At 34.7% G+C, this 27,308-nt stretch overlaps 1 protein-coding gene across 1 annotated transcript in view; it reads right to left on the reverse strand.

The window, feature by feature from the left end:
- Nucleotides 1-27,308, reverse strand: part of BTBD8 (BTB domain containing 8) — a 93,593-nt gene that overhangs the window by 57,472 nt on the left and 8,813 nt on the right. The window contains exons 3-4 of the mRNA XM_081307943.1: nt 18,434-18,630; nt 13,588-13,705 (exon numbers count right to left, since the gene is read on the reverse strand). Coding sequence (XP_081164069.1) covers nt 13,588-13,705; nt 18,434-18,630 — 315 coding nt within the window. The remainder of the gene's footprint in view (nt 1-13,587; nt 13,706-18,433; nt 18,631-27,308) is intronic.

Here is a 27,308-nt window from a genome sequence, read left to right on the forward strand (position 1 = left end):
TAGAAAAGGAAGAGCAAAACAACAGCAAATGTAGTAGAAGACAAGAAATAATTAAAGTTAGAGCAGAAATCAACGAAATTGAAACAAAAGAAACCATTGAAAAAATTGATAAAACTAAAAGTTGGTTCTTTGAAAAAATAAATAAGATAGACAAGCCCTTAGCCATGCTAATGAAAAGAAGAAGAGAGAGAACTCAAATTACTAACATACGGGATGAAAAAGGCAATATCACAACAGACACTACAGAAATACAGAAGATAATTAGAAAGTATTTTGAAACCCTATATTCCAATAAAATAGAAGATAGTGAAGATAGCGATAAATTTCTTAAGGCATATGATTTGCCCAGATTGAGACAGGAAGACACACACAATTTAAACAGACCAATAACAAAGGAAGAAATAGAAAAAGCCATCAAAAGACTACCAACCAAGAAAAGCCCTGGACCGGATGGGTATACAGCGGAGTTCTACAAAACCTTCAAAGAGGAAATAATACCAATACTTTTCAAGCTATTTCAAGAAATAGAAAAAGAAGGAGCTCTTCCAAATTCATTCTATGAGGCCAAAATCACTTTGATCCCAAAACCAGACAAAGATACTTCAAAGAAAGAAAACCACAGACCAATATCTCTAATGAACTTGGATGCAAAAATTCTCAATAAAATTCTGGCGAATCGAATACAAAAACATATCAGAAAACTTGTGCACCATGATCAAGTAGGATTCATCCCTGGGATGCAAGGCTGGTTCAATATACGGAAATCAATAAATGCTATTCACCACATCAACAGACTTAAAGACAAGAACCATATGATCATCTCGATAGATGCAGAAAAAGCATTTGACAAAGTACAGCATCCCTTTATGTTCAAAACACTAGAAAAACTAGGGATAACAGGAACTTACCTCAACATTGTAAAAGCTATATATGCTAAACCTCAGGCTAGCATCATCCTAAATGGAGAAAAACTGAAGGCATTCCCCTCTAATATCTGGATCAAGACAGGGATGCCCTCTATCACCACTTCTATTCAATTTAGTTCTCGAAGTACTAGCCAGAGCAATTAGACAGACAAAAGAAATTAAAGGCATAAAAATAGGAAAAGAAGAAATTAAATTATCGCTATTTGCGGATGACATGATAATATACTTAACAGACCCAAAAGGGTCTACAAAGAAGCTGCTAGAGTTAATAAATGAATTCAGCAAAGTAGCAGGTTATAAAATCAACACGCATAAATCAAAGGCATTCCTGTATATCAGCAACAAAACCTCTGAAATGGAAATAAGGAAAACCACTCCATTCACAATATCCTGAAAGAAAATAAGATACTTGGGAATCAACCTAACAAAAGAGGTGAAAGATCTATACAATGAAAACTACAGAACCCTAAAGAGAGAAGTAGAAGAAGATCTTAGAAGATGGAAAAATATACCCTGTTCATGGATAGGCAGAACTAACATCATCAAAATGGCGATATTACCCAAAGTTCTCTACAGGTTTAATGCGATGCCAATCAAAATCCCAATGGCATTTCTTGTAGAAATAGACAAAGCAATCATGAAATTCATATGGAAAAACAAAAGACCCAGAATAGCAAAAGCAATTCTAAGCAGGAAGTGTGAATGTGGAGGTATAGCGATACCAGAGGTCAAACTGTACTACAAAGCAATAGTGACAAAAACAGCATGGTACTGGTACCAAAACAGGCAGGTGGACCAGTGGTACAGAATAGAAGACACAGAGACTAATCCACAAAGTTACAACTATCTTATATTTGATAAAGGGGCTAAAAGCATGCAATGGAGGAAGGATAGCATCTTCAACAAATGGTGCTGGGAAAATTGGAAATCCATATGCAACAAAATGAAATTGAATCCCTTTCTCTCGCCATCCACAAAAATTAACTCAAAATGGATCAGGGAGCCAGATATCAAATCAGAGACACTGCGTCTGATAGAAGAAAAAGTTGGCCTCGATCTACATATTGTGGGGTCGGGCTCCAAATTCCTTAATAGGACACCCATAGCCCAAGAGTTAATAACAAGAATAAACAAATGGGACTTACTTAAACTAAAAAGTTTTTTCTCAGCAAGAAAAACAATAAAAGAGGTAAATAGAGAGCCTACATCCTGGGAACAAATTTTTACCCCCCACACCTCAGATAGAGCCCTAATATCCAGAATGTACAAAGAACCCCAAAAATTAAACAATAAGATAACAAATAACCCAATCAACAAATGGGCCAAGTACCTGAACAGACAATTCTCAGAGGAGGACATACAATCAACAAGTACATGAAAAAATGCTCACCATCTCTAGCAATCAGAGAAATGCAAATCAAAACCACCCTAAGATACCATCTCACTCCAGTAAGATTGGCAGCCATTATGAAATCAAACAACAGTAAGTGTTGGCGGGGATGTGGGGAAAAGGGTACACTTGTACACTGCTGGTGGGGCTGCAAAATGGTGAGGCCAATTTGGAAAGCAGTGTGGAGATTCCTGGGAAAGCTGAGAATGGATCCACCATTTGACCCAGCTATCGCACTTCTCGGACTATTCCCTGAGGACCTTAAAAAAGCGCACTATAGGGATACGGCTGCATCAATGATTATAGCGGCACAATTCACAATAGCTAGACTGTGGAACCAACCTAGATGCCCCTCAATAGATGAATGGATAAAAAAAATGTGGCATCTATACACAATGGAGTATTATGCAGCACTAAGAAATGACAAAATCATAGAATTTGCAGGGAAATGGATGGCATTAGAGCAGATTATGCTAAGCGAAGCTAGCCAAGCCCTAAAAAACAAATGCCAAATGTCTGCTTTGATATAAAGAGAGCAACTAAGAACAGAACAGGAAGGAAGAGCATGAGGAAAAGACTACAGTAAACAAAGACGAATGGGGGGAGAGAAAGGGAGAGAGAAGGGAAAGCATATGGAAATGGTAGGAGACCTTCAATGATACATGAAATTATAAGAGGTTATGAGGGGCAAGGGGGAGGGAAAAAAAGGGAGAGAATTGAACAACAGCAGAGGAGGTAGAGAGGGAAGATGGGAGGGGAGGGGAGGGGAGGGGGGATAGTTGGGGATAGGAAAGGTAGCAGAATACAACAGTCACTAATATGGCATTATGTAAAAATGTGAATATGTAACAGATGTGATTCTGCAATCTGTATTTGGGGTGAAAATGGGAGTTCAAAACCCAATTTGAGTCAAATGTATGAAAGATGATATATCATGAGCTATGTAGTGTTTTAAATAATCAATAATAAAAAATAATTAAAACCTTTCCAATTACTAAAAGAGTAGTAATATATCCCTAAAAATGGAGAAATAAAGACCTAAGATACTACTTAACAGGAATTGTTGAGGAAACAGCAATAAAAGAAAGACTGCAATTATTTGTCATTTGAAGATTTTTTTAAATTAAAAAAGAGACAACAACAATAAAAGTTCTGAGTTCTCATTCAGAACTCACCTAAATAAAGCCCAGGAAAGGTTATATCTTAGGTTTGAGAAAATGACAGGAGAGATTATTTTCAATTTCCATTCTATCTTCTCAAATAAAATGTTCATTCATTCATTCTGTAATCCAACAAATATCCACTGGCTTCTGTTCTGTGCTAGACATTATTCTAGATGCTGGGAACATGATAGTTAATGAAATATAGAGGAAAATATCCCAGTGGAGGATGGTATGAAAGAATTATAAAAATAGGGAGAAGAGAAAGACATTTCTGGCAATGGTTTACTAGATTGTCTCAGACCAATCATCCTCTTGAAAATAGAAAAGACGGAATACGTACAACATACACACATACACGAGAAAATAAAACATGATTTAAAAGCATCAGAACACTACCATAGTTGTTAGACAAGTTATATGAGAGAAGACAGAAGAGGAGACTCAAACATTTGAAGTAATTTCTTCCACTGAGATGATTGCAAAATCAAAAAGGAAACCAATGTTTGGGAAGCTAAGAATAACTTCTGGCATCTTCAAAGGCTAGATGGGACAAAAATTACAACTTGGGAGCTGGGTGTGGTGGTGCACACCTGAAATCTCAGGGACTCAGAAGGCTGAGGCAGGAGGATTGCAAATTCAAAGCCAGCCTCAGCAATTTCTTGAGGCCCTAAATTACTTAGTGAGATCCTGTCTCAAGATAAAAAATAAAAAGGGCTGGGAATTTAGGTCACTCACTAAATACCCCTAAATTCTATCTCTGTCAGGAAAAAAAGAAAAAAAAAAGAGCTTGGGTCTACAAAAAGGAGTAGTTCTGGTAGCTAACCTAGGATTTGGGTTTAGCCCTGAAGGGTCATACCCTAGGATGAAGAGTGAACAGTAAGTAGATAAGTTCTTGTTAGAACAGAAATCCAGTTTTGAATCAACTCAATCCCTAACTGGAACACAGCAATCAATATCTAGTTTAACCACTACCCAAAAGCAAAAGGAAGTCCTATTTGCATTAAAATAACATAACCCACTTGAGGAAACAGCAATAAGAAAGAGGCTGCAATAATTTGTCATGTGAAAATTTTTTTTAATTAAAAATGAGAACAACAATAAAAGTTCTGAGTTCTCATTCAGAACCCACCTAAATAAAGCCCAGGAAAGCTTATATCTTAGGTTTGAGAAAATGACAGGAGAGATTATTTTCAATTTCCATTCTATCTTCTCAAATAAAATGCTCAATCATTCATTCTGTAACCCAACAAATATCCACTGACTTCAATTCTGTGCTAGGCATTATTGAGTCCAGTGTGGTGGTGCATACCTGTAATCCCAGCTATTTGGGAGGTAAAGGCAGGAGGACAGCAAGTTTAAGATCAGCCTCCAAAAAAGACAAGTCACCAACTGGGAGAAAATATTTGCAAATCACTTACTAAATAAAGAACTTCCATACAAAATATATAAATAGCATAAAAGACAGGAGGGGAAAGGGAATAGATTCTAATGTTGTACATAAAGATATATAACACTAATTAAAGGTACGTGGCAATAACAATGCAAGTGAAAAAAAGCAAAAATTACACACATTAGTGAAAATAAACAAAAATTTAATTACTTGGCATGGTGATACACTCATATAATCTCAGATACTGAGGAGGCTAAGGTAGGAGGATTGCAATTTCAACTCTGTTATGGTTTGGATATAAGGTATCTTCCCAAAGCTCCTATTAATGCAGGAATATCTTGAGGTGAAATGATTATGAGAGCTGTGACCTAATTGGTCCATTCTAGCTTGAATAACTGTAGGAAGGTGGAGCATGACTGGGTCACTGGAGGGCATGCTCTAGAAGGTTGTTCTTCCTGTGGCCTATCCTGACTGTGTGTCTGGCTGTCTGTTTCTCTCTCTCTCTGCTTCTTAAATCCACCATGAGCAGCTTTCCTCCCTCAGGCCCTTCATGATGTGCTGCTTCACTTGGGCTCAGAGCAATGGAGTCAGTCATCTACAGACTGAGACTTCTGAAAATAAACTTTTCCCGCTCTAGGTTGTTCTTGTTGGGTATTTTGTTCACAGTGACCAAAAGCTAACTAGAACAAAGTTTAGCGAGATCCTGTCTCAAAACTTTCAAAAGGGCTGGTGATATAGTTCAGTGGTAAAGTGCCCCTGGGTTCAATCCCCAGTACAAAAAAAAAAAAAGAAGAATACGAAAAACTAAAATTCTGAAAAAGTTTTAAATCTCAATTAATATAAAAGGCAGGAAAAGATGACAAAACAGAACAAAGAAAAAATGAAAACCAAAAAGATGGTAGACTAACCCAAATGTATTAATAACTACATTATATAAGTGGTCTAAATATTTTAATTAAAAGGAAATTATGAGAATGGATTTTAAAAGGTAAGATATAATTATAAGAAATTAATTTTAAACCCATTTTAAATATAAAGACACAGAGAAGTTAAAAGTAAAGGATGTAAAAAGATATAACCTACAAAATCAATCTCAAAAAAGCAGAAATGGCTATATTAACAAAGTATACTTTACAAGGAATATTACCTGGGTTAAAAAGAGATGTATCATAATTAAAAAGAGCTCAATTCATCATGAGGAAATTGTCATTCCAAATATGTATGTACCAAGTACAGTTTCAAAATACATGAAGCAAAAACTGAAGGAAACTGAGGGACAGACAAATTCACGATTACACTTGGAGACTTCAACACTCTTCTCAGTAATTAATAGAATAGGTAGACAAATTAGTTAAAGATATGTAAGACTTAAACAATACTGTCAAACAATTTGACATTTATGAAACACTCTACCCCAGTACAGCACAATACATCTTTTCAAGTACATAAACATTTACTAAGACAGATTGAGTTATCAAACACATCTCAATAAAGTGTGTTGAAAATAAAATATATTCTATGGCCACAATGGAATTAAACTAGGAATTAATAAATAGCTGAAAAATTCCCAACAGTTGGAAGTTAAATATACTTCCAGATAATCCATTGGTGAAAAAAAGAAATTAAAAGGAAAATTAGAAAATACTCTGAGTGAAAATGAAAATATACCATAATTTGCAGGATGCAGCTAAAGCAGTGCTTAGAAGAAAATATATAGTTTTTAAGTGTTTATCTTAGAAAAGAAAAAAGTTTTATATCAGTGATTTATGGTTCCACCTTTAGAATAATAAAAAGCAGCATATATTAAACCTAGAGTAAGTCAAAGAACAAGAAAAGGTAATAGAACCTAATAATAAAGTGAATATTTAATGTACGGCTTGTATATAATTTTTATTTTTCTATGTCAGAGGACAAAGATAGATTTTTGATTATTTGTTTGCCATGCTGGGATCTGAACCCAGGGCTTCACACATTCTAGACAAATATTCTACCTCTGAACTATATCCCCAACCCAGCCAAAGATAGTTTCTTTAGAGTATGACTGAGTCTATATAAACACATTTTAAAATATTAAGCAATATATGATTCTTTCCTAAATCATGGAAAGCCAAATTAAAAAGAAAATTTTTAGTTATAAAATGTCTGTAATAAAACACTGAATCAGAATTTTATGAAGTAAAAATTTTAAGTTCTCTCCTTGCTTCCTTGTTTACTTCAAGTTTAGTTCTCTCCATACTTCCTTGTTTACTGTTAACATTGCTTATTTGTACTCTATACAAATAAGCAATGTTAACAGTTTATTAGATATCCTAATAATTTTTTCATGGCCATCTTTTCTAATCTATTAACAATGTTGAATTTCAATAAATACAATCCATTTCATACTCTGTACTTTGTTTTGTATTTCTTTGTAAGTCTTACTTTCAGCATCAAATATAGTATCTGGCACATAAGTGATCATTAAATAATTCTTAATGAAGAATATGATTAGAATTTTATCCTTCACTCTACATACTCTACCTGACTAGTGGCAAAGATATACAAATATAAATATATAGCATGCCATGATTTACCAGTTATGAGAATGCATCTCTCTGATCATAAACTTCATAAACTGACCTAAGATCCCAGCTCTAGTATTCTGGTATCCAAACCATACTGGTCCCAAAGCCATAAATTAGTCCCTGCAAATGAGCCTAGAAGAGATAATAAAGGCAGATTTATTCTTGGGAGACAAGAATTTCTCCAAAGCCTCTGGCTTGGGAATTTTTTCAACAGCCTTGCCAAATCTCCTGTGGAATTGTACTGTCTACGATGTAACTTCTTTCCTTTCTTATTCACTCGGGGTCAGATTGGGATTGCAGTCTTATAGCTTTCTCAGTCTTTGGCTTCCTCCTCATATTCTCTCACATGTATTTACCCGAATAAATTCTTTGCAAGTCTAACCCCATCTTTGTGTCTGCTTCTCAGAAGATTTGAACTAACACAGCATGTTAGCCATTTCCATCTGAGTAATATTAAAAGCATCTGAGGCTTAAATGATTGCCCGGATCTTAAAATAGAAACTCAGAAAAATCCTTATTTAATTAGGATCATGCCTCAAGTAAAATAATAAAAATAATAATGCAGCGATAGATGGCACGGTGTATTAAAAATCTTTGCTAAATCTTTTTAAAAATATGTTCCTACATGTCAAAAACTCTTTTCTCCTTTGATTAAATTTAATATCATCTGACAATGCTGCTTCTGGCTCTATCAAAAATGTCCTAATTTCCCCCTTGCTGTTGCTTTGGTATGCTGCTCTTCAATACTTCCTAATGTTAGCTGAACTAGATTCACTATTCCAGGCAGAACAATGGCCTGGATTATTCAGAAATGCTCTAGGAGAAGAGTGTTTTGTTTTGTTTTGTTTTAAACTGGGTCTAATTTTTAAATATTTTTTGCTTAAAGAGTTGTTTGTGTACACATACTTGTTTTGCTTTAGTCCCACATAACTAAATATAGATTAAAACCAGAGTAGTGAATATAAATTTTCTGGAGCTGTCACTATTAGTCATCCTACTTCTTAGCAAATATTTATTTTATTTTATTTTATTTCTGTTATGGGGATTGAACCTAGAGCCTAGAGTCTTGTGCATGCAAGGCAAGACCTCTACCACTGAGCTACACTCCCAGCCTCCTTTGCAAATATTTTGGAAATCATTACTTCTAAAAGGCTATTAACTTTCTCTTGAGATTTTATGATATCCATTGACCACAGCTTTCATTAAATTAGCTTTTCCTAAATTAAATTGTTAAGTACAATGGATATTCTATTATCTAACACAATTAGAACTGGTAGTTGTTTGATTAATCAGAAAAAAGGTCAGGATTTTAAAATCAACTTTTATATAACAATCATTTTATCCTACTTTAAAAAACAAATACACATTCATTCACAGATCTTTCACCATAAGATCAATCTCTTTTTAAAAATTTTTTTAGTTGTTGATAGACCTTTATTTTATTTATTTATATGCATGCTGAGAATCGAACCCAGTGCCTCACACATGCCAGGCAAGTGTGCTATGGCAGAGCCATAACCCCAGCCCCAGATCAATCTCTTTTTAAATGTGAGTTTGCTAATTAAAGTTTCATCTTTCTTGCAAAATCTATGTGTTTATACATTATTGCTAGTTCAAATTTCTATAAGAGAGTAAAAACTTTTATGAAGTAATTTGAATACAGAATCTGTTTGACCCTTTTTCTTCAAAGGGCCAGATTGTAAATATTTAGGGTTTTTTTCAGGTCCCTATTGCATATTCTTCTCTTTTTTTGCTATTTCATATTAAAAAAATCCACTTACTACATTTGGGTCATCGTTTGTTGACTCCTGACATAAGACAAAGTAGAACAGGCAATATTATGTCTCTCTTATGGTTATCTAACATATACTTATAGCAAATAATACATACTTTTGAAAACTTACAATATGCCAGACACATTTAGGTATGCTAAGTACTTAATGTGCATTATCTGATTCAATCCTCACAGCCATCGTATGCTAAAATTACTATTATTATTTGTTGTACAAATAAAGAAATTGAGACTGGAGAGATTAAGGAAATCCCCAAATTATTAACTAGTGAAAATAGAATGCAAACTCAGGCTGTCTTCACAATTACTAAGCTCTGCTACTTCTGAAAAAAATTTCAGCCAGTATACATATATTTTCATATAAATTTTCAGCCAGGACATATAGATTGTGGCATGACCCAGACTACAACACTGATCTTCTAACACTATATTGATTTGCTAAATATTCACAGAAACCTACATTATACAGGGAGATTTAACAGCATATTAGCCCAATGAGTGAATGTTTAATAGTATAATATTAGGCACTGATAAGAAAGGAATACCAGATCTTGAGTGTTACCAAGCTAAAATTAGGAATCACTACCTTTTTCAATAAGGACAATCTTAATCACAGAATGTAGAGTGCAACAAATAAATTATCTTAAAAACATAACATTCAATTTGTCTCACTAAATATTAAAATAATAAGGCACATTATAAAATAGGAAATCAGCAATGCAATATATCAGGTAGGTACTTAGGGTTAGACTAAAGGTGACAGGAGGAAATACAAGCCAAGAGAAATGTACACTATCCTGATGGTATTTACTTGGTAAAGGACAGGAATTCAGATAGGAAGATAATGTTACAGAGGTATACAACAAGGGATAATGTACTGTACAATTCCAGAATACAATATTCAGAAAAGTAGAAGCATAACTAATAATTGGGATCTAAAAAAACTAAGGGATCCTTAGTGCAACTGGCAAGACAATCTTTTATTATAATCCTCCAACCTCTAAACAAAGAGAGCTCTCTTCATTTCTGCTTTGAGTAGAAGTGTTGGCGATAAATAAGGACAAAGATGAAGGAAAGCATGAAGAAGTTATATTTTAGAGAGGGTAAGGGCTACTTAGAGGGAGAAAAGTGTGGTAAAATGTGGCCTTCCTTAGAGGTCTACTGCTAACCTATTCTTCTTTGGATTAAGAAGAAATGCAAGTGATTCAAACCATGTTTCACTGCTTGCTCCTTATAAATAATAGGCATAGAGGCTGTTGCTACTATCTGCCCAAAAGCTTGTATTAAAGGCCTATCCACTGTAATTGTGATGACAGCTAACACATATGGTACTATGTGCCAGATGCTGTTCAAACTGTTTTAAGTATAATAAGTAATCCTCACAATCACTTCATGAAGTAAGTACTTGTATAATTCCCATCTTTGATGAGGATACTAAAGGACAAAATGAATAGTTAAATGGCTTACTCAAATCCATGCAACTAATATTAGTGAAGCTGAAATTAAAACCCAGGAAGACTGGCTCACAGTCCACACACACTTAATCAATCACAGTTAACCAATATGGCTTAAGTGTACCACTATCAACAAGTGATTGGCATCAGATTGCCTTTAAGTATATAAAATGCTCTAGACATTGAAGTCAGGATCAGGTAAAGAAGGACAGTGCAAATGGCAAGATAATCTTGGAAGAATTAGGTTATTAGAGATATGTTTAAGTAAGCAACTTGAGCATCAGAAAAAGATTAACTCAGTAGAAGAGTAAATTCCTAAGTTTCCATAACAATTTAAACATATTAAACTACCAAACTGGACTGATTTAAATGTTGAAACCTTAACTGAATACAATTAAGATCATAAATTTTGCATGGATCTTTTAATATGAGTACATATAATTGAAAATAATTAAAGCAGTCATGTGAAAAATGCTAATAATGATCATCTAGAACAAGAAGTATTTTAAAAAGTTCTGATGTTGGGCTAGGGTTGTGGCTCAGTGGTAAAGTGCTCGCCTAGCACATGTGAGGCACTGGGTTCGATCCTCAGCTCCACGTAAAAATAAATAAAATAAAGGTATAAAAAAAGTTCTGATTTGGGCTTTAGAAGAATATGCAGGTTTATAGCAATATGTATTTTCTGAACTATGACCTAGTATTCCTTGAACTACATAATAAAATTATTATGCAGTAAACAGAGATGCTCAAGTTTTTTTTTCATATAAAACACATTTTTTATTGATTATTTAAAGCATTACATAGCTCATGATATATCATCTTTCATACATTTGACTCAAATTGTGTTTTGAACTCCCATTTTCACCCCAAATACAGATTGCAGAATCACATCTGTTACATATTCACATTTTTACATAATGCCATATTAGTGACTGTTGTATTCTGCTACCATTCCTATCCCCTACTATCCCCCCTCCCCTCCCCTCCCCTCCCATCTTCCCTCTCTACCTCCCCTGCTGTTGTTCAATTCTCTCCCTTTTTTTCCCCTCCCCCTTGCCCCTCATGACCTCTTATAATTTTATGTATCATTGAAGGTGAGATGCTCAAGATTGAACTACAAAGGTAACCTTGTGATTTAGAATTTGCTATTGTAACTTACATAAGGGCCATAAAGTAGTCAGAACTTAAAATTCTCCTCAGGAAATTACCTTCCTAGTTAATATGAATTTCTTTTTTCACTGAGAGGTAAACAAAACAAACCAGAAAGCAAGTATTGTCCTGGAATACAAACTTAATATTCTGGATCCTGCTCCTAAAACACAATTCTGTTAGCTAATTCTTAAACAGCACACAGAGAAAAGCCAAATATAGACACTGAGGACAAACTGCAAATGGTCACAGGGTCCGGCCTTCCTTGTATTAAAGCATAGCTTTAAGGTTATATAAGAAAGGGCTGGGGATGTGGCTCAAGCGGTAGCGCGCTCGCCTGGCATGCGTGCGGCCCAGGTTCGATCCTCAGCACCACATACAAACAAAGGTGTTGTGTCTGCCAAACACTGAAAAATAAATATCAAAAGTTCTCTCTCTCTCTCTCTCTCTCTCTCTCTCTCTCTCTCTCTCTCTCTCTCTCTCCTCTCTCTTTAAAAAAAAGGTTATATAAGAAGAACTTTGGTGGAATGCATATATGGTCTCAAGAAAAATCTGGATATAAAATTAAATAAAATATTGTTGGTTAAAAAAGAGACGCGTGCACACATGCACACACATCATGATTTGATTTAGAAAATATACTCATAAAAATATATGTATTAACTCATATTACATTTTATATTTTACTATATGTAATGTGGATTTCATAAGAATTAGAAAAAAAGTGTCATGTATGTACATAGATTTATAACATATTCCCAGAGAGAAAACTTCAAATTTTTAATAATAGTCTGGTTCAAACTGTTAATCCTAGAATTTGGCAATGTGTGCTGTCAATTAACTGGAAAAAAACAGAATGAATTCTAAGTTGGTAGAGTCCTGTAATCTAAACCTACTGCTAATGTAATTAAGGGCTATGGACGCTTGAACCTAGAAAATTGCTCCTTGCCATTGCAAATAGTCTAGTTTTTCCTCTTAAGAGCATCAGAATAACTGTTTGGGTTCTTCAGATTTCTGGTTCTGATTCTAGCTACTAGTAAGACCCAGCTGTACTTATTTACCTTGAGTTCCAACAGATAATCTGGATTTCCTATGAAATTTTTTTTCTTTTAAGCAGATTTTAGTGACTTGCAATCAAAAGAGCCTAACCAAAACAGGCAGCAGATTTTAATTTGAAATCTAAAAGACTAGAATGTATAAGCAACCCAGTTTTAAAGCAAAACAGGGTTTTTAAAAAGTACACTGAAGTATTAAACCTCCTAATCAATGCTATTTATGAGAATCCTCTATTTTGTATCACAGAATTTATGCCAAAATGTATTCAGAGAAAATACATGTCATTCACATAGAAATAACCATTCTTAATACTATAATGTCTATAAAATTAAAAACTGCATTAACTACATTTTCTGTGACAGTGGCTTTCAAACCCATTTCAAGCACAGAACATTTTCATCTAATGAAATCAATGAAATCTTAGGTTTATGTCCAATGCAAAGAACAGATGAGATCTGCTCTGGCTGAAATGTGCATGTGCACATCTGGGTGAACCCATGGGTGCATATATGATCCTGCAGGCGGGAAATCCAGGTTTGATACCCCAAATTTTCCCCTATCAGAGACTCCCTGAGGAGTCACTGTGGAATCACTATAGCCTACATGGAGTAGAGCTTGAAAACCACTGTTATTAGAAAATGAGAATCACTCTTCTATACTCCAATATCACAACCAACACACCAAATCAATCACATCTACTTACCTGTGAGCTTTAAACCTTTTTCCATCAACATAAATATCAATATCTGGACAACAATGTTTCACATAAAGCTTCAATAAGTCTTCTCCTAATTCAGATGCAGGTTCCAAGTCATAATTATCTTTAAAAGACAAAAATAAGACTGACTTTATTTAATATTATAAATATCCCCAAATTTTGTTTTTTAATATTAGCAAGGTTTTCTTACGTAATTATCTCAACTTGCTTAAACAGTGGTAAATTCAAATAAAAGAATTTTAAATCATCTACACTCTCTACTTTGACATACGTATTTTCATTTATACTTAAATATAGATATGCCTTTAAATAGATACACATATAAGCATAATATCACAAAATTATGCCCAAAATGAATTTACTTCATGAAAGTTTGACATTTTTCCAATTTTGACATTCCTTTCCACTATTTAATTCCTTCCCATTCCCTATTTGAAGTTGAATGTCCCCCAAAGGTCAATATGTTAGAAGCATGGTCCCCAGGGTGGTGCTATTGGAAGTGCTATAGACCTTCAAGAGGTAGGGCTAAGTGGGAAGTCTTTAAGTCATTGGAGACATGTCCTTGAAGGAGATTTGTGGGACCCTGGCCTCTTTCTCTTTCACTTCTTGGCCATGAGGTGAGCAGTTTATTCTGACAGGTACTTCCCACCATTGTCATCTGGCACACCCACCAGAGGCCCAAAGTAATTGGTTTGCTTGATATTGGACTAGAATCTCCAAAACTGTTAGTAAAATAAGCCATTTCTCTTTATGAGTTAACTATCTCATGTAGTTCATTATAATGATGGAAAACTGACAAAACACACCTTACTTTATGACAATATGGCTAGACTGATATGTAAACTGATATGAAAGAAATTCAACTGCAATCAGTGGGTTATTAGAGAACTTACCATGAGATTAGTACTGGAAACAAGAGGTCTAGAAAATAAGTATTTAAAAAAATTTTTTCTCTTCTTCAAAAGATTCACCATTTAGGTAGTAGGAAATGAAATATAAGACATGTATACCTAAGAAGGAAAAAATGCTATACTGTATATCATGGCTCATCACTGTATGTCACTCTGTGTGTGTGTACATGTGTGTACGTGTATACACATGTGTGTGTGTGTGTGTGTGTGTGTAAACTACACTGTGCTAAATTAACATTTGACCTGATACTATATCCACCCTTTGAGTTCTTACATAATAAACTGCAACCTAACTTAGGAGTATATATTTTTGGTAATAGCCAGAGCTCAACCAAACAGAAGCAGAAGTCAATGATTCATGCTTAACAACCTGAGAGGCTGAAGCTGCAGAATTCGAGTTAGAGGCCAGCATGTACAACTTAGTGAGACCCTGTCTCAAAATTTAAAAAAAAAAGTTTTTTTAAAGGACTAGGGTATGGCTCAGTGGTAAAACACCCATGGGTTCAATTTCCACTAGAAGGAAGGAAGGAAGGAAGGAAGGAAGGAAGGAAGGAAGGAAGGAAGGAAGGAAGGAAGGACAGACAAGCAGTGACATGTCATCTAATCACAGGTAGTGAACAACTTAGATCATGTCCATTAAGACAAAGGCCTAACTGTAGTCCATCAAGCTATTTCTGTACTTTACTTCCATGTTCTGTCTATAAATACCTACTGTCGATGTAGTAGAGTAGACCCTTCTGAACCTCTTCTGATTCTGAGAGCTTATTTATTCATTAATTGTTTCTTGTTCAAATAACTCAGATTTACTTTGTCTAAAGATTTTCTTTTAACAATTGTATATTGTCATACTTTGACAATCTAGAAAACTTTATTTAGTTAGTATATCTGGTAAGGTTCATTCAATCATAACAGATTCTCACTAAACAAATTTACAAATCTGAAATATATATTACAATGCCAATTTTGGCTCTACTATCAAAAGAGATCCAGAATCCAAATACTACTCAACACCTTCACTCCTATACTTTAGTCCAAGCCACCAGCATCTTTCAACTGTTCTATTCTTAACCTCCACAATCTATTTTTAACAAAGCTTCCAAAACTGCATTAAAAATGCAATTCAGATTATAGTCCATCCAAGTTCAAACCCTTTATGTCTCACTCCATTTCTTTTAGAATAAAAACTAAAGTTTTCAACAATGTCTTAGAAGGCCCCATGACATCTGGCTCCCTGTTACTATAACAATGACTTAGAGGCTGCTTTTGCTGAAAACACCAATTTTTCACTTGGGTCCTACAAATGTAACAAACTTGGAATTTCTGCCTCCATTTGCATCTGTCATAAGCCTCTAATCCCAGCTACTCGGGAGTCTGAGGCTAGATGATCACAAATTCAAGGGCCAGCCTCAGCAACTTAGTGAGACCCTATCTCTAATAAAATATAAAGAAGGGGATGGGGTTGCAGGTTAGTATGTGAGACCCCTGGCTTCAATCCTCAGCACTATAAAAGGAAGAAATGAAAGAGGGAAGAAAGAGGGAGGAAAGAGAAAAGTAAAAGAAAAAGAAATAGCACAGTGGCATAAGCCTTAGTCCAGCTATTTGGGAGATTGAGGTAGGAGAATCTCACAAGTTCAAGGGCAGCCTCAGCATCTAAGCAGACCCTGTCACAAAATAAAGAATTAAAAAGGCCTGAGAATGTAGCTCAGTGGTAAAGAGTCCCTGGGTTCAATACTTTCCACTGAAAAAAATAAAAATAAAAATAGATTTTTAAAGGGTAGAGGTGATTAAATCAGTATGTAATAGGTTAAATTTGAAATATTTAAGGTATTTTTAAACAGCTATGTCTAGTCAATAGTTAGATATAAAGCTCAAGAAAAAAATTGAGAATACCATTTATTTAAGGAACAGAAAGATGACAGATATATCAGTGAAGAAGAATGAGGAGTGGTCAAGAAGGAAAATCTGGAGATCAGGATTTAGAAGACAGAAGTTTCAAGGAGAGCAGCACTGATATGAAAGACTGCAAGGGGGTTAAGAAGATGTGGACCAAACGTGTCTTAAATTGGCAACTGGCAGATTACTGGTGAGCATGGAGGGTTTTTTTGGGTTTTTGTTGTTGTTGTTGTTGTTGTTGTTGTTGTTTTTTGAGTGATGGAGAAAGCAAGTCAAATAATGGGGGTAGAAGAGTAAATAAGCTCTTTTTACTTACACTTATTTGTTTTGCCACTTTAAAGGGCTGCTGTGGGGCCACTGGCAGAGCTCTACACTAGAAGCATGAAAAATGTCTATCAACTACCAGCTTATCAATTGCTCTGTATGACCTTGAGAAAGTCCTTTATGTTTTGTGGGTATAAGAGTCTTTACTGAAAAAAATCAATCTGTAACCACTTACTTCTTAGGGTTACATGAGACCAGATGATATTAATAAATACTTCAAAGCCTAGACTGTCTAATCATTTATTCATAGATACAATGAATGCAACATAAAAGGACTCTCACCAAGATTAAATTAGTTTGGTGGTGATGGTTGCTGCTGCACAAAACATCAGTAATAAGACCCTTTAGTTAACAGGTATTTTCATGTGTAGTAAATTCTGCTATAACATCTTTACACAACTAATATTTTAGGGTTCAATTTTAGTATAACTAAATTTTGAGTGTTGTTAGATGCAATTTCATATATAAAAAACACTTCAATGTCAATGCCAAAGACTGTACCCAGATGAATCAAGCCATGTAATAATATACAAAGCATATATGCACACACCTAAATATCTACCAGATATCTCAGTTTGCTTATATGTTATGAGCCATACCCATTCATTCATACCTAGTGTTAAAATTTTGTCTCTGATTTCAGATAACTCTTGGGACACAATCTTCTATCAGTATTTGTGTCTGCACAGTCTGATTTTTCTGAGAAAAGCACTGGTAAACTTGGCTTAAGATGATTAAGCTGCAACATTCCTTGGAATCTAGAAGTAATATATTGCTCCAGATGGACTTAGAGAATTGCCTTTCTAGGAAGCCATTTCCTTACATTCCAAGGTAGTCAAACTACCTTCCCCTCTCTCCCCTAAGGAAGATTTGTTTACCTTCCAAAGCCAAAGTTGGTGTTTCCCGCTTCCTCTCCATCTCTCTGGAGAGGATGACTGGCAGATAGGCGAGCAACCTGGAAAACTTAGTTTCCTAGTTTGGTATTCCTTTTCTGTGGTGCAATTCTACTCTACAGATAGGGTAACAACAGGCACTCACTTCATTGTCTCATGGAATCTGATGTCTGAGAACTGGTACTAAAATATTCTGTAATACATATGATCTGGCACTAAAATATTCTATAATACATATGATCCAGAGACATCAGGTTTCCTGTCAGTATATTTATGTATCTAATTAATATCCTCTTTCTACCAATTCACAACAACTCACAAGCTTCAATCCTTCTAACACCTACTTCCACAAGCAATTTTAGTCTTTTTTAAGGTAAATTGTCATATGAATTGTAGCAGTCATGTATTTCTTAACCATTTGATATAAAACTAAGCTGCCATTTTTATTGGGTTACTATCTTTTTTTTTTGTATAACAGCAATTTTTGTGCTCCATGATGTTTTTTTTAAAGCGTATATTATAATTCAAAAAATACTTTATTAGTACAGAACAAAATAAGGACAATGACATGTAGAGGTTTCAGTATTAAAAAGAAAACTGAATTACAAATGGATTTATTCATAATAACCCTATCTCTAAGTACTTGGGGAAACTCAAAATTGATCACACTAGTATATTCACTTCTCTATGCTTATTTTTAAAAATATATCAGTAGAGCAGTTTTTGAAGTTTGATTTTCTCTAATTATATCAGATTATAATTATTTTCATGGCTATAAAATGTTCTAAAAATCCACCAAAAATACCTCACCATTAGAAATTAAACTGTCATCTCGATCATTAATATCCTCTGAAATTTCATGCTTCTGAAGAGAATAATCAGATGAATTTTTACACTTTTGAAAATTGAAGTCAAGTTTCTTTTGTAGTATCCCACTTTCTGTTTTCATTTTCCTACAAATTTCCTCTTCATAGTTTTTTATGTCTCTGTTTGATGAATATACAATCCTAAAAGACAAAATTTTAAAAATATTAATTAAAATAAGGGTGAGTCTTAAAAAGAAAAAGCTAGTTTCCCAATATGATGCTTTCATATATTACATATATGTATATGTGTGTTATACATAAAATATACATATAATAATTATATATTTATTAAACATAACTTTAAAACCCTTTTAGTTCTGGAATAACTTTGGAAAGGTAAATCTAAAACTATACAAATTTTGAAAAGCAGTCTATAAAATTTTTTTTAGTGTTAAATGTAATATACAATGCAAAAAAAAAATAGATAACTTAGAGGAAATGAACAATTCCCAGAAAAATATAAATTACAATAGGGAAACTGCCCTCATCAATAATGTCTTTCCTCAGAGACTGGATTAGTTATGTGTGGGTTATTACAAAGCAAGCCTTGCACATCCCTTCTTGACTCAACCTGAGTCAAGAAGAAACAGAATACCTGAGTAGACCTTTAAAAAATGAGGAGAATGAATTAGTAACCAAAAACTTCCACACACACACACACACACACACACACACACACAAAAAAAAAAACAGGGCCATCTGGTTTCATTGGTAAATTCCCCCAAACATTTAATGAATTAACACTAATCAATCCTTCACAAACTTTTCCAAAAAAAACACGAGAGGAAAGAACATTTCCTAACTTGTCTGAGGCCAGTATTACCTGAAAAAAGCCAGAAAAAGACATCAGAATGGGAAAAATAAAACAAAAACAGACTCATATTCCTTACTGATAACACTGAAAAAGTCCTCAAAAAAAAATAGCAAAGTGAATCCAGCAACTTATAAAAAGGATTCTGCACATGGGCTGGGGATGTGGCTCAAGTGGTACCGCGCTCACCTGGCATGCACGTGGCGCTGGGTTCGATCCTCAGCACCACATAAAAATAAAGATGTTGTGTCCACAGAAAACTAAAAAATAAATATCAAAAAAATTCTCTCTCTCTTTTAAAAAAAGAAAAAAAAGGATTATGCACAATGACCAAGTGGGATTTATCTCAGGAAGTCAGAAGTGGTCAAGCACAGAAAATCAATGTTGTACATATAAGCAGAATAGAAGACCCAAACCACATAGAATTAACAGTCATCACTTGATGTTCACAGCCATAAATTTAAAGTAAGACTGACAAACATGGCTGTGTGTGTTTTTTCCAGCCGCATTCAGCTGTGCGGAAGCAAGAGTGGAGTAGTCAAAAGGTTGGATATAAGATTTGCAGTTTTGACATGTAAATAAAACAAATTCCAATGGGACAAGGTGTCCAGGCTGTATGTAAAAGGAGTGATATAATCACAGCCAAAGGGAATTTAAGATAATATAGGAAAGAAATGAGAACATAAGAAAATCAGAGACTAAAAATGTGGCAAGATTAACTTCAGATCCTGGTGGAATTGATGAATACGATGGTCTGGATATGGTTTGTCCCCACCAAAACTCATGCTGAAATTTGATTCCCAATATGGCAGGTGGGGCCTTTGGAGGTAACTAGGTAATAGGGAAACTGCCCTCATCAATAATGTCTTTCCTCAGAGACTGGATTAGTTATCATGTGTGGGTTATTACAAAGCAAGCCTTGCACCTCCCTTTGGTCTCTCTCATACATGTGTCTCTCCTTGCCTGCACTCACTTCTCTTCCACTTTCTACCACAAGGCTCTCACTAGAAGTCAAGCAGATGCCAGCACCATGCTCTTGAACTTTCAAAACCATAAGCGAAATAAACCTCTTTTCTTTATAAATTTCCCAGTCTCAGGTATTCTGTAAGAGCAACAGAAAATGCACTAAAATAATGAATCATTACAGCTGGAGTCCTAAAAGGAGTAGGCTAGAAAGATAGGAGGTAGAAATTAGGGAGTGAGATGCTTAGAATAGAGATTATAGAGTCAGCTATTGGTAATGACATGAGTTACAATTTGACATGGTAGTGAATAGTTGAGGTATATGAATTCAGCTTGAATGACTATAGCTATCTTGAGACATAAACTCATATCACTCCCAGAATAATCCTAGTCAGTTTTTCCTCTATAGTTCCCCAGCAAACTATAAATAAACAAAATTATTTGAGTGGGCCCTGGCTCCAAGGATGTTCCTAATTCTTTGATATTATCTTACGATAAACCAGGTATATTACAGCTAGAATGAAGTCACTTTTGTCCTAACCTAACCTCTCTTTCTGACCCAAACTGCAGGATTCCAACTGGTCTTGCTGTTGCCATTTATCATGCTTCCATCAGTAAGTGTCTCAATAAATTGCACTCTGTACAATTCTAAGTCTATTTGCCTCTCTTTGGTTTCATGACACCTTGGAGCTGGTTCTCACACACTAACACTGGGTTGTGCTGGGAAATTAGGTAAAGTAGAAAACAAGAAAACTGTAAGATAGCAATTAAGGGGACTGAGAGGCAAAGTTAGTGGAAGCATTATCTATGCAGCAATTGGAATTACCAAGAATTGTGTTATAGAGAAACTGACAAAAGTCAGTAGCCAAAAACTTTGAGGAATGAGGAGTACTGACCTGGAGGTCTACGGATGACCACCTAGTGGTATATAGACTAGTAAATGAGATTCAAAGACATGGAGTTTAGGAATAAGGGGGGAGAATGGTCTGAAGGCAGCAATGACATTCATATGTGGTTTAAACTGTACCAGGGATTTGGGGTTTGTTCAGTTATAGTGAGGCAGACAGATCAGGAAATTATTGCTACTGAAAAGATAATCTGTAATTTACAACTCCCAGAAGGTGGGGGGTGAACCGTGCTATGCAGGGCCACATGGGAAAAAGCAACAGATTTGGTTAGGAGGGAGAAGGAACGGGGAAAAAACATAGACAAAGGCTGTTTTTTTTTTGGTCTTCCAGTACTGGGGATCAAACTCAGACCCTCAAAAGCTATTACTGTGGTTTTCCTAGGAAGGAATGAGCAAGGTGAGGTGAGTAACTAAACAGGATTAGGATTACATAGTTAAATAATGTTGTCAAGCTCCTAGCTATATACAGGTAGAATTCCTCTACCCTGATCACCCCAGTTGTCTGATACCTGACCCTGGGGTGATCAGGGTAGAGGAATATTGTCTCCTGGAGTGTAAGAATTAGATGAAGGAAGGTGTATGGGTGGGTATATGGACTCAAGATTGGCTGATTTGCATATAAAAGATGTATTCACAGGCAAGTCATTTATTATCTCTAGGAACAAGTTAACCCTGGGAGGGGAATTCTTTCCCCAGTTAGTTTGTAAGACTCCAAATACCAAGGCATCAAGAATACATGGCTGAAAACAGGTGCACTGGCATGGGCCTGCAACTGAGTTGGGAGAATCACTTGAGACCAGGAGTTTTTGGCCAGCTTGAGCAACATACTGAGGTCCTGTCTCAAAAATAAATAAAATACATGGCTGGAGGTGTAACTCAGTGGTAGAGTGCAGACTTAACAGGCACAATGTGCTTGGTTCAATTCCCAGTACCAAAAGAAAAAAATACACAAGTTATAGTTAATACAAAGAAGACATATATTCTACCCATTTCCAGCCTGAGTAATAAAAGGAATGAACAGAGAAAATAGCCACCACCTAAGAAAGCTATCCTATGTTGTTTTATGTGTTTATCTGATACTTTATTATAGCATCTCCCAGTTATTAATGTTAAACTGAAAATTCAAAGTCCTCCCTCATCTTTCCCTCTCATACATACAGACATAATAACAATGGTAAGTCTTCTGGGGAAATCAAAGAGTTTTATGATCTTCACTTGAATTTTAATCATGAAGTCATAAAGCAAGCACTATTTTCCACTGACATTTGAGCCATATCTGAAGTTACTGCATATAAAACAACTTTTCAAAAACTATATTTCATTCTCTAATTCAAGTTTACACGAAAGGAATTATTGTAGAATAAGTAGCAACATAAAAAATTCTTTATTGATTCAAAGAGAAAGGATATGACTGAAGAAACTTACAAAGAACTGAATTTCATATAGCAAAAATTCAAAAATCTATTTTATAAGCTTTAACTAAAAGAAATTTAATATCTGTTTTCCATTGTAATACTCTCCTTATGCACTATTTTAATGTAGTCAAATTTCAACACAATCTGCTAACAGAGAGCACATCACAAGCACTTTCTAGGTATAAGATACTAGATATCATTTGGATGTGCACATCAATGAGACAATCTATTCTCAAAGAGCTTACATAACCACAGACATACATGACTAACCTAATATAAAATAGAATACGATTAACTGCTTAAAAAATAGCACTGTGAAATGCTATGAAGTACAAGGCCAGCTACTCCAACTTCCTTGTTTTAAATGAGAAAACTGAGGCTGAAAGAAATCAAACAAGATAACACACAGCTGGAAGGAGGCAGATACTTATTTTGATGCCAAGTCTAAGACTGATTTCACTCTCTTGTTCTACCTCTAATTTAATCTTTTCCCCCATCACTTTTAATGTAATAAAGAATAACACTGATTTCTCTCTCTCTAATGTAGAAAAATTTAAGCTATTTCCAGGATCTTCACTGACTGACTAATTTGATTTTTTACAGTACTAAGATTTAACCCCAGGGGTACTCTACCTCTGAACTACATCCCCAGCCCTTCTATTTTTTTATTGTGAGACAGAATCTTGCTAAATTGCTGAGGCTGGCCTTGATTATGTGATCGTCTTGCCTCAGGGTGCTAAAGTAGCTGGGATTACAGAAATGTACCACTGCTCCTGGCTCAGGATCTTCTTTTAAACATACACTTAATAGCTGCAGAAATGTATAATTTCAAAGTGCTACTAATATGAACAAATTTATTAAAATTTGTACAGTGTGCAATGTAATGTGGCACACACCTGTAATTCCAGTGACTTGGGAGGCTGAGGCAGGTGAATTGCAAGTTCAAGGCCAACTTAGGCAAATTAGCAAGATCTCATTCTCAAAATAAAAAGAGCTAGAGATATAGCTCAGTGGTAAAGTGCCCCTGTATTCAATCCCCAGTACTACCAAAAAAGAAAAAAAAAATTGTTCAGTGCTTATTAAATATCAGGTTACTGTGCTAAGTGCTTTACAATTATTTCACTTAAACCTCACAATAACTCTATGAGGTAGATATTATTATTATTATGGCCATTTTTAGATGAGAAAACTAATGGTAAGTGATTAGTACAAGTTTATACACTTAGAAATGGTAGACCTGGATTGACTACAAAGCCTGTTTTCATAAGAACTCCACTGTACCATCTACTAGGGGGGAAAAATTATTTATTTATTTATTTATGGTGCTGGGGATTAAACCCAGTACCTTGTACATGGGAGGCAAGCACTGAGCTATATCCTCAGCACCCCCAAAGGTATATGTTTTAAAATTGATATTTGGAACTCTCAATGAAAGGCCTGTGGTCTACACTGGAAAACAATAATTTTCTAAATAACACTTAAATATCTGTTTAAATTATAGTATATCATGCTGTTCTAAGAAACAAGAAAAATCAAGGGTAGGCAATTTCCAAATTTTCCATTTTGCTTATAGGAGCTTCATATAACTCAAAAAAAAAAAAAAAAAAAACACGGGATGGGGATGTGGCTCAAGTGGTAGCGCACTCGCCTAGCATGCATGAGGCACTGGGTTTGATCCTAAGCACCACATAAAAAAATAAAAATAAATATATTGTGTTCATCTAAAACTGAAAAATAAATATTAAAAAAAACCAGGTGACTCTACCAACTGGCAGAACATATAATGAAGAATAGGCCAAATCACACACATATAGTTAAAATTTAATGATCCAAAGACAATTTTCTACACTAAAGTCAATGTGATTCTGATTACAAGCAAAAGGCATATCAGAAAATATGATGCAGGACATAAAGACACAATAATCCACCTTTATTTCTCAGAAAAGCAAAAACTGACCATTGATACTGGCATAATGACAGATATACATACCAATGGAATAGATTTGAAATTAACCCTTATATTTATGAGTGTATCAGTCAGCTCAGGTTACCATAACAAAATACCATAAATTATGTGGCTTAAATAATTGAAATTTATTTCACATAGTTTTGGTGTCCAGAAGTCTAAGATCTGAGTGCCAGTATGGTTGGGTTCTGGTAAAGACCCTCTTTGTGGCTTCCAGACATCACCATTTCACTGTGTCTTCAGAGAGTGGTGACAGAAGGAGAGCACAAGCTCTCTGGTCTCTCTTCTTATGAGGTCACTAATCTTATGAGGACCCCACCTTCATGAAATTACCTAAATCTAATTACCAAAGGCCTTATCTTCAACTATCATCATATAAGGGTTAGAGTCTTATCTTCAACTATCATCATATAAGGGTTAGAATCTTATCTTCAACTATCATCATATAAGGGTTAGAGTCTTATCTTCAACTATCATCATATAAGGGTTAGAACTTCAACATAAAATTTTAGAGGAAGAGAATTCAATCCAGAGCAATGTACAACTGGTTTTCAACAAAGGTGTCTAAATGTTCCAGTGGTAAAAGAGTTACTTCAAAAAATGGTGCTGAAACAACTGTGGATAAAGTCGGACATGACTGCTTACATCACACACACAAAAAATTAACTCAAAATGGATCTTAGACCATGTAAGAGCCAAAAGTATAAAACCATAAAATCCTTAGAAGAAAATATAAGTAAATCTTTGTAGTAGGCACAGTGGCAAGTCCTGTAGTCCCAGCCACTCCAGAGGTTCGGGCAAGAGGATTGCAAGTTCAAGGGCAGCCTCAGCAATTTAGTAAGACCCTGTTTCGAAATTAAAAAATAAAAATAAAAATGGCTGAAAGTGAAGCTCAGTGGTAGAATGTCCTTGAATTCAATGCCCAGTACAAAAAAAAATTAAACTTTCATGTCACAAATGGCACCATCAAGAAAGTGAAAAGACAACCTACAAAATGAAAGAAAATATTTGCAAATCATATATCTGGTAAAAGTCTAATATTCTAGAATATAAGGAATATTCAGTAAAATGATGACAAATAACCCAATTTAAAAAATGGCAAAGAACATTAACAGCTTCCAAAAAAAGATTAAAATGGCAAATAAGTATATAAAATATGCTTAACATTAGGGAAACACAAATGGAAACCACAATGTGATACTAGTTCATATCTATAGCATAACTATAATAAAAGACAGAGGTATAAATGTTGCTAAGAATATGGAGAAATTCACTCTCATCTACTGACAATGGGAATGTAAAATGGTATAGCCATTTTAGAAAAGTCTGGGAATTCCTCAATGGATTAAATATAGACTTACCATATGACCTACCAAATTTCACTCCTACATATTTACCCACAAGTAATGAAAACATAAATTCACACAAAATCTTGTACATAAAGGTTCATGGCAGCATTATTCATAATAGCCAAAAAAATAGAAAAAAAATTAAATGACCATCAACTGATAAATGGATAAATAAAATGTGATACACAACTGAATATTATTCAATAATAAAAAGAAATGAAGTACAGAATGGGATTAAGTTAAATTAGTTTCTCTCATTATTTAGTTGATGAGAATTTTCTAAGTTCATCAAACACATGAATCCTCCAAATACTATAAAGTTTAACTGATGATCTATTTTCAAAAAATTTTGACCACATAAAGCTGCTATAGTCTTAATGCTTATGTTCTCCAAATTCTATGTTGAAACTTAATTCAATGTGGTGGTATTAAAAGGTGGGACAATTGAATGATTATTAGGCCATGAGGGCTCCAACCTATGAATGGTATTAGTGCCCTTTAAAGAGACCTGAGGGAGTTTGTCCATAACAACTGCCATGTGAAGGCATAAAGGAGGTGCCATCTATATGGAAGTAGCCTTCATCAAACACAAAATCTGTTGGAACCTTTATCTAGAACTTCCCAAAATACAGAACTGTAGTGATTAATTTCTGTTGTTTATAAATTACCAGAACTAAGGTACTTCCTTTTTTAGCAGTTCAAATGAACTAAGACATAAGCCATGAGAATAAAAACAGTTATGATCTAATATATTTTATAAACTATTTAAAGTTTTATTTAAAAAAATATATATATTTTTTAGCTGTAGTTGGACATGATAGCTTTATTTTTATTTATTCTTATGTGGTGCTGAGGATTGAACCCAGTGTCTCACACATGCTAGGTGAGTGTTCTATCACTGAGCCACGACCCCAGCCCCTATTTAATAAATCAGTATGTGCCAATGGTTCTCAATAGCCACACACACCAAACTCCCAGAGGATATATAGCAAAGTCTGAAGACGGCACAACTAACATCATAAAATGCACAGCACTGCCCCCACAACAACAAAAAAAGTATCTAAACCAAAATGTCAATGGTGTCACCCTAGCATAGAATAATTCATTCAAATTATCAGAGAGCACACCATTCATTTCTTCTCTCCCAAGATCAGTCTTTTGTGTGTGTGTGTGTGTGTGTGTGTGTGTGTATGTGTGTGTATGTGTATGTGTTAGAGATCAAACCTAGGCCTTTGTACATGCTAAGCACACACTCTACCACTGAGCAACAATTGCAGGCCAGGATCAGTCTTAAATTTGTACTGAGCTTCTATTAATAATTAGCCTATGATATTAATAGATTCTACTAATACTAATTACTATGGTAATTTATAATTCAAATTAATAGATTTTCCTTACCAGGTTATTA

Source organism: Spermophilus citellus, assembly GCF_964194105.1.
Source record: "Spermophilus citellus genome assembly, chromosome: 9".
Taxonomy (NCBI): Eukaryota; Metazoa; Chordata; class Mammalia; order Rodentia; family Sciuridae; genus Spermophilus; species Spermophilus citellus.